The sequence below is a fragment of the Filicampus tigris genome, chromosome 1, assembly GCF_054856515.1.
Source record: "Filicampus tigris isolate MCC_2025a chromosome 1, RoL_Ftig_1.0, whole genome shotgun sequence".
In the NCBI taxonomy this organism is placed as follows: domain Eukaryota; kingdom Metazoa; phylum Chordata; class Actinopteri; order Syngnathiformes; family Syngnathidae; genus Filicampus; species Filicampus tigris.
Window position 1 is genome coordinate 7,002,901 of NC_141217.1, and position 10,297 is coordinate 7,013,197.

General features: G+C 39.4%; 1 protein-coding gene across 1 annotated transcript in view; it reads right to left on the reverse strand.

Moving 5' to 3' along the window:
- The window catches only part of mtcl2 (microtubule crosslinking factor 2), a 71,555-nt gene extending 64,539 nt beyond the window's left edge, over positions 1-7,016 (reverse strand). Inside the window, exon 1 of the mRNA XM_086049596.1 lies at positions 5,773-7,016. Within this exon, the coding sequence (XP_085905722.1) occupies positions 5,773-6,699 (927 nt within the window). The 5' untranslated portion in view covers positions 6,700-7,016. The remainder of the gene's footprint in view (positions 1-5,772) is intronic.
- Positions 7,017-10,297: the final 3,281 nt, after the last annotated feature.

The following is a 10,297-nucleotide window of genomic DNA, read 5'->3' on the forward strand; positions in this document are numbered from 1 at the left end:
ACTGAATAGTATGATAAGATCTTGTATTGATTCTTCCATCCCTCCAGTAAGGAGGTAAAGGGTCAGTGAAAGTTTATTGGATTCTCTTTTGGAATACTCGTACAGTCACTGTAGGGAAATGTAATCGTTGCAGCATCATTTAAGAGCAAAGCAAAGGAGAGTGCTCCACTGAAAACTAGATACAAAATAAAATGTGACAGAGGGGGGACAAGTCGAGTACATTCTTCTACATAATAGGAATGAATTATTCATTGCAGTGGCGGAGCATAAATTATATCAGGCCACCGAGTTTACAATTGCGTGCCTGGCTCTAACAGAGATTGGGTCGCTTGCTTTTGTGGGACACCGTTAAAAACAAGTAGAGTGATTCCCACAGTCTGTATGTAGCCAAAAAAAAAGTGTCTGCAGTAGTAAAAGTGCTGTCATCATTTACTACACTGGAATATGTGGGTCAGCAGCTACTGCTGAAATCCAACCGTAGCAACAAACACTCTGCGTGCGTGTATAATAAGACATAAAGGCGGAGCAGCTGTGGGCAGGGTGTGTCTGCACTTTTAGAATATAAACAATGAGCGTGAGGGACGATAGCTCAACACCAATAAAGATACCTTGAATTCAAGCTACTGTAACAAATTAAAATATCATCCAAGATATTGTCTAGACACGTTTAGATTTTGATTGGTTTGAGTTTTAGACTCTTGTGACAGCATCAATATGCAGATTTGATGGGATCACCCTGGGAAGTATAGCCTGACATCATAAAAACATCTGGGTTGTGCATGTCTTAGGCCGCCATTTCATTTTGTTTTTAGAACACACAGGAAAAGTAGAAAACAATATGGACCAAAATATTCTCTGATCTTACGTTGCGAATAAATAGTGCAACCACTGGTGTTACTTTTCCACTGCACAGTACCAACTTGAATCAGCTGAGTTGTACTCTTTGCTGTGCGGGGCATGCCACTTCAAAACATTATGATGGAAAATGACAAATTCCACGGCACATGGAATAAAGACGTAGGCTCGAGACATGCTCACAAACAACAATTAAGCGGGAGAACAAAGCTCTACTTCTCAGCATATGCCATCTAGCTATGGTAAGGAGGCACGTTTTATAAGAAAGGAGACTGAGGGTAGCTCAAAATACAACCTGCTGGAGATTGTGAAATGTGGAGAACGATACTTCTGCGTCCAAAGCTAAACTAACGTTAGCATGTGTGTTTTTTGTTGTTGTCATCATTAGCCTTGCATCCTCAAGTCTTGGTGGCCTCAGACTTTTTGAAAGTGCTGCATATCTAACACTGTAAAGAGGAAGTCACTGGAATATAAAATGAATGATTAAACTCAAGCATATGGAAACATACTGACGTCAGTGTAGGAGCGTGTTGAGGGAAGACGGGTGCTATTGTGAATCAATTGGCGCCACACTGTCTTGGGAAGAACAGAGAGGAAGAAGTGAATTAAAGGCAAAAACAGGAAATAGTAGGCCGAAAAGACCGGAAAGGTGGGGAATAGGAAGGATAAACAGTAACGGTAAGGGGGAAAGGTGAGGAAAACAGAGCATGAAACACGTGCAGACGGTGAGGCGGAGAAAACATGACCGCGGGGAACGAAGATGAGGTCACGGAGCTGGGGAATCACAAGTTAATGTGCGGAGAGAGAAATGCTCCACTGACCCGCTTTTCACAGCTAACTAGGAAGAACAACAGGGAGGAGGTTTTCTCAGTCATGTGATCAGCGAGTAAGTCAGGAGAAGGAGATGAACCAATCAAAGACCTGATTGCAGTCTCATGTTCAAAATTAGAGCTGTGCAACATTTGCTCTAATTGTCCTGCTGGTACACAGTACACACTGAGAGGAAAATAAAATCTCATTAAGTCATTTCCCAAATTTAGGATTGGATGAGTTTGAGCTTCTTCTTGTAGACACTTTTTTAATACTGTTTCAAACTCAAAAGGGGAAATGTTGTTTTCATGTTGCTGTATTATGTTTATGTTGAATGCATTACACTGCAAAAAGAACCAATTCACAAGCAAGGTATTAGACATGGCACACCTTTGTGCAGTCAGTTATTAAGTGAAAATGGAGAAAAGACAATTTAGATATTCTTTGTTGGTAGGAGATTTTTGAACTTGCATCAGTCCACTTTATGCAAAATATCGACACAGTAAAAAATTTTAGGACGGGCAGGTGAGGATGATGTTAATAATATGATTGTCAAAATGTATCTTAATATACTGATACTTATGATTACATTCATAAATGAAAGATTTAGTCATGACAACATGTTGAATATAGCTATATATTAGCAAGACATGTTTTTAATGGGATAGCAATACATAAATATTCTATATAAATCTTCTGGTTTTGGTGCTCAGTTCATTTGCACCAAGCAGGTGTTCTCACAGCTGCAACAACAGTCGCCATGAGGCTTTTTGGCGGGGTGGGGCGGCTCATGTAATCAGTAATCGCATATTGTGTCCAAGATCTAGGTTGGTTTTTAAAAAGTCGAGCAATAATGCAATTACACTATAAATAATTTTAGCCGCACTGACAATCAAACCACATTGGGTGTATAAATGTGTGTGTGAAAGGGTGAATGTGAGCCTGCGTAAAGCGCTTTGGGCACTGTGATGATGTAGATTAAGTGCTATATAAATGCAGTCCAGTTACCATTCAACTGACAGAATTCATCGGATTACACGAGGGAACACAACTTTGTTGAGTTAGGTCGAATAGCTCTTTTTAACTAACTTTTGTTTGCGGAATCAAATTGATTTGTTTTTCTCTATCACATCAGGTTTTTCAGCTAGGATCTCCATTTTCTTGAAAAAAATCTGAAATAAATGTGTATGTATACAAATAAAACACAAAGATGGAATAGTTACAAGCTTTGAAAACAATACCAAAAAAAAACAGCATAAAATGATATAGAATTTACAATGTATGCCCATGGTTACAAGGTGAAGAGAAGAGCCAGCACTAATCCGCTTAATACCTGTACCTGCTATGCAAGCTTTCTATTTACAGATATTGATAGGACTGACCTATTAGGAGCTGCGCACGCCTCTCATCGCACTGTCTCAATTGTGACTGCACAAACAAGTTCCCAAATACTGTAGCTGTAGATGAGTCCAGTGTAATCAGATCTTCTTTCCTATAGTCTTACAATAGCTAATCAGTAGAATTCTGCTTTTTCTGGAGGGTAAGATTTGGAGAAAAACACAATGACGACGTTCTAGAAAAAAACTAACTGCAATTTTGGAATTAGCATGCCAATTTTAGTTTAAATCAGCATCAAAATCTAACTCAACAGAACAGTTTTTTAATTGTTCCCCAGTATTACAATGCCAATACCAATGTGGCATGGATTAAGTGCAATTATGCACTCAAAACTAGGGCCCGACCGAGTAATCGGCCAGCCATTTAAATCCGATGATTATGGCCCTTCAAACATGGTCTAAAATAATCGGCCAATGTTTGTCAATAATTTTTATCTTTACCTGTATGTGCTAAACATTTACAGTAGTTGTACACAAGTGACACTGGCTTCATTATTAATTACACACAAATCTATACCATAACCTTTTGTCCTTAAATCACAGATGTCAAACTCAGGACTGAGGGGCCAGATCCTGCCCGCGACATCTTTTTATGTGGCCCGCGAAGGCGAATCATGTGTATTGACTTGATGTGCTTCTTTCAAATTGTCTTCACTGTTAACAGAATATATGAGATATTGCAAGCATTTGGTACAAATTCCTCCTTTAAAATACATTGGAAAACAGATGAACAAACTATTTACTGCCTTCTGAATTTTAAAACTAGTTATCCATCAATTTGTTGGGTATATGTGAAAGGCGATCATACATTTGTATGGTTTGTAATGGCCCTTGGAGGGACACCACAACTATTATGTGACCCGCGACAAAAATGAGTTTGATACCCCTGCCTTAAATATACTTATAATGTAATGAAATTTGTAGATAACGTCATTCTATAAAACTGTCATTAAAAACAAAGCAAATCTATATTTTTACAAGCAATGCTTAGGTGAGCGATGCAAGTTGTGCAAGGAGTTGAATTGGATGTCACTATTTTAAACACAACGTAAAGTCTGTTTGACAGTATATATATATATATATATATATATATATATATATATATATATATATATATATATATATATATATATATATATATATATATATATAGTACTTACAGAAATTGCATCTTATTGAGTAAATGAGAGGATTGACATGGATACAGTTTAATTGGAAAAACGTTCCATCAGCCATGCATGCAATTTAGTTCCTGATAATGATACAGCCACAAGATGGTGCCTTGGTATCGGCCACCTTCGTGAGAACCTGGTACCTTGAAATAAGGTCGGTACTCGCACACCCATAAAAATGACTGTTGCTCTTTATCATGTTAAGAAGATGTTAGGCGATAAACAACAATTTAATTTAGAAGAACAGAAGGACATCACAACACTCTAACAATCTAACAAGCAAACATGTTCACGGAGATTGCTCTTTGTTTCAGGCAAATACTTCACTTCATAATTTCAAAAGCACAAATTGGAAGACTTGAAATGTAATGACACACATTCAACTACGGTAACACAAATGCACATATATGGCAAGTAGTCCTTAAAACGTCATCAATTAAATAACATTGCACCACGCAATGCATTTTGGGAACTGAAGAGGATTTTTTTTAAACAATATGTTTACAGTTGACACCGCCTATTCGTAGGGAATAGGAAGCAGGCTGGCTTTCGCATTGAGAAGATTTGCATATAATTGACGCGTACTGAAATGCATTGAGGTGAGGAATTTTTTTTTTATTTTATGCATTATTTTTTCTGCCAAAGTCATCATTGGCCTCAAAAACTCCATGTCAGTCGAGCCCTACAGAAAGCTCAATGATTTACCACACAAGCTACAAGATAAATCAATCGCGTTCTTTCCCATTACATTCAAATTTAAAATGGTACCACAAAAACACTGTTTCCATCACTTTCATCCGATCAGACACAGCAGATACCTGATGTGTCTCACTGTTGTTGTGTCTCAACAATACTGTAAAGTATTACTGATGTTGAATTTTTGCCATTGTCGATATCTGGAAATTTCAGACATCTGTTGAATGAGACTGCACAAAAGCATGATGCCCTTAAAATGTTATTATGAGTAAATTTTACTTTAAATGTGATGCTTGATTTAACATCCAATGCTGATAAAATAATATAGAATTGAGTGGAAATGAAGGCATTGAGCAAATCACTACTTTTGAGGGATAAAAGAAATGTTCTTCAAACTGGATGCATTAATACAGCATTCATAGCAGCTCTTTATCTGCAACAGCTGCTGATGTGCTACTATTCAAAACATGCCAATGCCGTGCTACTTGTAGTCATCAGCCTTGGGTTGCATCCAAACAGAAGACGCATGTCAGAGTCAACTGTGCCGTAAACCCTAAAGGCACATTAGGGAGCTTCCCTGAAAGCTAGTAGCTTTTTGGCTTCCTTGTAACAGACAGATCAATAATATTAAATGGTCAGTGTTGTGATATTAATGGGCGCAAATACTGTAACTCTAGCAGCTCCCTTGTGTGGCTGGCTCAGGCTCAATAATGGGAATTGTTCTAATTAGCTGTATGCCGCTCTTTAAGATCATATGCTAAAATCAACCAGAGCAGCAACATTAAGCAATTCAGATATCAACAAATGACAAAACCCATTCAGATAAACAGTATGTGACTTACTTTGAGGTAATCATTCTCAGATCGGAGCTCCTCGATTTCCCTCACAAACTCCTCATGCATACCGTCCACAAACTCCTCAGTGAGGTCAGAGAAGGCCAGAGATGTGCTGGCTGGCATCCGGCTGTCTAACGAGGTGACCGAACGTTCCTCAGCCGCAGACGCGCTCTCCTCGCCGGCCTCAACACCAATGGATAGTCGGTCCTTCTCGCCCTTCTGCGTGGAGCTTTTAGCAGCGGCTCGGTGTTGGCTTGTTCCATTCCCGAGCGGGTTGTCCCCGCCACCTCGGCTGCTCCTCGATTCGGTGTCACTGCTGGGGGCGTCTGAGGAGAGTTTGTGCTCCTCGGAGGCGCAGTCAGACAATTCGGAGCTGCTGTCGGTGGGAGAAAGCTTCCCAGGGGCGCAGCCGGAATCCTTGGACAGGTCATCCGAGCCTATGCTGGCGTCTGACACCCTCCTCCGTGCAACGCTGCTACTTTTGGCCATCTTGGCGCCCGAGTTTTTGGACGACGCGTTGGCAGAGGAAGAAGGCGACCTGCCCGCGGGTTTCACACCACTTTTATCGGCTTTAACGTCTTTTCCACTCAAACCTCCGATGGGGCTCCGCCTGGAAATGCGGCTCCCCAGATGAATTGCTCCCGGCTTCACGCTCAGACTGGGGGCTCCGATACCACCGCGGATCTTCGTGAGGGACCACCCGGGTACATCCTTGGGTCTGGCCGGTGACGGAGCGCGATTAATTTTCTTCTTCCCGCCCTGGGCTAATAGTAGAGCAGGCAGCTCCGCGTGCTGCGCTTGCCCGCTGTCCGAGCTCTCTCTCTCGCCTCCGCTTTCCATCTTCTGCCGGAGATGGAGTCTCCGTTCCTTAGGCGAGGCGAAGGAAAGGTGAGCCGGACTGCTGTGGACATCAACCTCCTTTGACTTTGTCATTCATTCCTTTGGAACCGAACCCGGGAAACAGAAATGAAAGCTTTTGTTGTTGTAGGGTTGTTTTCCACCGTGGGATGTAGAAGTTCAACTGAAATGAATAAACAACAGCGCACAGACAAAAGGAGCGAGATCCTCGCTCTGGCTACAATGAACAGCTCACGATGCAGAAAATATACGCGAAAGGATCCGATGAAGAAAAAAAAGTGCAATCTTCACCGTGTTTAGTAATGCCTAAAATAACCTAAAGGCTTTACACATATAAAGATACATTTCCACCCGAAACCGCAGCGGTTGTCGTCCTCCGGCGTCTGCCTTCCAGGGCGAGTTACGCGTGAAGAATAGGAGGCGGAGAATTCGCCTTCTCTCCCCGCCCACATAACGGGTCGTGCGGCAGGAGCAGGGAAAGACGCGCTTCAATAACAACAATGTATGTAGTTGTGAAAATAAAAATAAAACAACAACAAAAAAAACATCGTATCCAAAACGAAAACATATTGGCCTCGTGGTCCTCAACATATCAATTAGGGCCTGAGCAGCGAAAGCTGCAAGGACCCTATTGTTTTCGGTTGTTCTTGTTTTTGTGGTTGTTATTTTTAACAAAAAACAAAATTGTAATAACAACAATTCACAAAACAATTCAGAACAATTTCACCATCAAATAATTGGTCAACACATTCTTATTTGGACCTTGTATTATGCCTACTTAAAAAATGGAGTATTTTATAAATAAACTAATAAATGTTTATGTCAGTCATAATCATTTAGAAACAGGCAAATATTTAAAAGAGATGAAAAGGGGCCCTTATCGTTTACATAAACCTTCATGTTTTATTTTGTCAATAAAAAAGACAAAAAAGAAAATAATAATTATAATAATACAGGAATAATAATAATAATAATAATAATAATAATAATAATAATAATAATAACAACATGTTGTTATTGTTTTATTTAGAAAAGAATTTCCCCCCCAAAAAACAACAACTCAAACTCCTTTTAGCATTAGAAATGCAAATACTTTTGTGGGTAACGTAATGAGCTGCGACTCATTGGACATTTCTGCAGCTCTATTTCGCCACCTGGAGAAGATTATGAGACGTTACAGAAGAAATAGTAGAACTAGATAGATAGATAGATAGATAGATAGATAGATAGATAGATAGATAGATAGATAGATAGATAGATAGATAGATAGATAGATAGATAGATAGATATATAGATAGATAGATAGATAGATAGATAGATAGATAGATAGATAGATAGATAGATAGATAGATAGATAGATAGATAGATAGATAGACATTATAGTAGTCCGTGGGGGCAGTTCTCTTTCTAAGACATATCATCACACCGATGAGAACAAAAGTATTGTGGCACACAACACAATAAGCAGGGCAACATCTTGGCCTACTGTATTTTGTCTTGAGTTGCCAATTTTCACCAACACTTTACACAACATGAGATGAAAAAAATGTGAATGACTGCTACCAAGATGTCTATATGAGATGCAATAACACGGCATTGGACCGTGCAAACCAATATCTTGACCTCCTATACGAAAGCAGGGGGAAACGATTTTGTTCTAAATGCAGTGTAATGATAGATTCATAGTTTATAAAAGAAAGTCATCCATTGACAAGCATTACATGACTGTAACGTTCCAATTACATGTGAAAAGTTTTGGAAGAAACATGCACTCTCTACAAATACAGAGGGAGCACAGAACGAATTAAGGTGATAAACTTAGTTATATAAAATGTGTATGTGAAACAGTGAATAATGTGCTAAGCCTAGTCTTGGGTAATATGCTGACATAAAACAATCATTAAACCTCTTTAAATGTGTTAGTTGAAGTTTCATCATCAGTGAAATTTTAAATATGTGCAAAATTATCCACTGAAGAAGTAGCACTAACTCCCTTGAGTACAAAATGTTACTTGTGTACAAAATCATACTTTATTATAACCACACTAAAAATTATTGCAATGATTGTATTACATGTTTTCACATGCTCCTAACAACATTCACAAATTGTTTTGAAAATTTGAGATTTTGCCCACCTGTAGTTATTTCACAGTACAGGCTGATAATGTGATATTACATTTTATCAAGGCACACAGTTGGGGAAAAAAAGTCTAAGAGTGCTAAAAGTTTTCACTTTCTTGTCAGATCTGTGAAGCCATCAACATCCCACTGTCTGTTAGTGACCACCAAGCTATGAGAAGATCCCTGAAAGACAAAGTCATCAACAGAGGAGCCATTCTGGCTTATCATCATCTTAAAAAGTATATACATTTAGCTGCAGTCTAACAGGAAGAAGAGGAAGCACTGAGGAGTCACATTGAGCAAAAGCCTCTTGCCATCATGTTTGATTAAACTTTAGATGCTGAGAGATCTGTGCCAAATATCCTTTTTCAATAAAGAATATACACATTTGTAAATAGTTGTTGCTTTGTCAAACATCTTTTGTAAAAATCCACTTAAAATTATAAACAAACGAGATTTTGAGCCCCCCAAAATTGCAACTTTTATTGCAACTTTTAGGAAAATTGCCCGCGAAGTCAGGCATTTTAGAGCGCAACAATCACAAAAAATGCCAGCGAAATCCTGGAGGGTCTGGTAAAGTTCACAAACAGTAAGAAGTTTATTAAATTAAACATATAATTTTATAAAGAAATAGCTCCCTTTATTTTATTGTATTTTTTTTAAAGAATCAGCATCGAGAATCCTTAGGAACTGGAATCGAATCGAAGAACCGGAATTTGAATTGGAATCATTCAAATTCAACCGATGCCCAACCCTAATGCTGTGTATTTTTTCTAGATTCTATTTGACTGTGTGTCTGCTTGCGCTGCATCGGCGTGTGTCGTAGTAAGTAGTACATTCTCAACGGTGATTCGCTGCTCTAAAATAGTGTTGATGAACTGTAATTTAGCGATGATGGAAGCATGGTTAAAACCGATGACGGAATGACAGACTAATGATGACAGATTGTCGGGCCGGCAGCTGGCGACTGACGAATGATGGACTGCGTTCTGAATGAGCTGCAGCTGTGTGATGCTCTTTGAGGGAGTCTAATGAGAAGACCATTACAATAATAAAGTCTACTGGAGATCAAAGAATTGTTATGTTTGCCCTGGTCTGCTAGCAGAATGAAACACTTCAATTCGGTTATGTTTTTCAGACGGTAAAAGGTTGCTTTAGTGATTGATTTGATATAATTGCTGAAAGTCAGGTCCGTGCCTATCGGCATCCTATGATTTCAGGCTTGGGGCCCTATTTTCATGCCGAGTTCAAGTCTGGAGCAAAAAGCAGTTTAACTGTGCACAAGGGTGGAATTTTTCTTTTGGTATTTTCTTGGACTTTTTGCAAAGGTAGACTTGGGCGTAAGGGGGTGTTTTCGCCATTGTGCACCTTTGGGGGATGGAATGGAGCCGACTCCCGGCCAATCGAAGCTTGTCTCCTCATTTCCATTCGAATCAGGGCGGTCAAAGTACAAGCAGTGCTTGACATTGCGGAAGAAGAGATAGACACTGGCACGCAAAGTGCGTTTAGACAGATAAACTGCAAGATAAGGGGCAGAAAAAGAATATAAGCA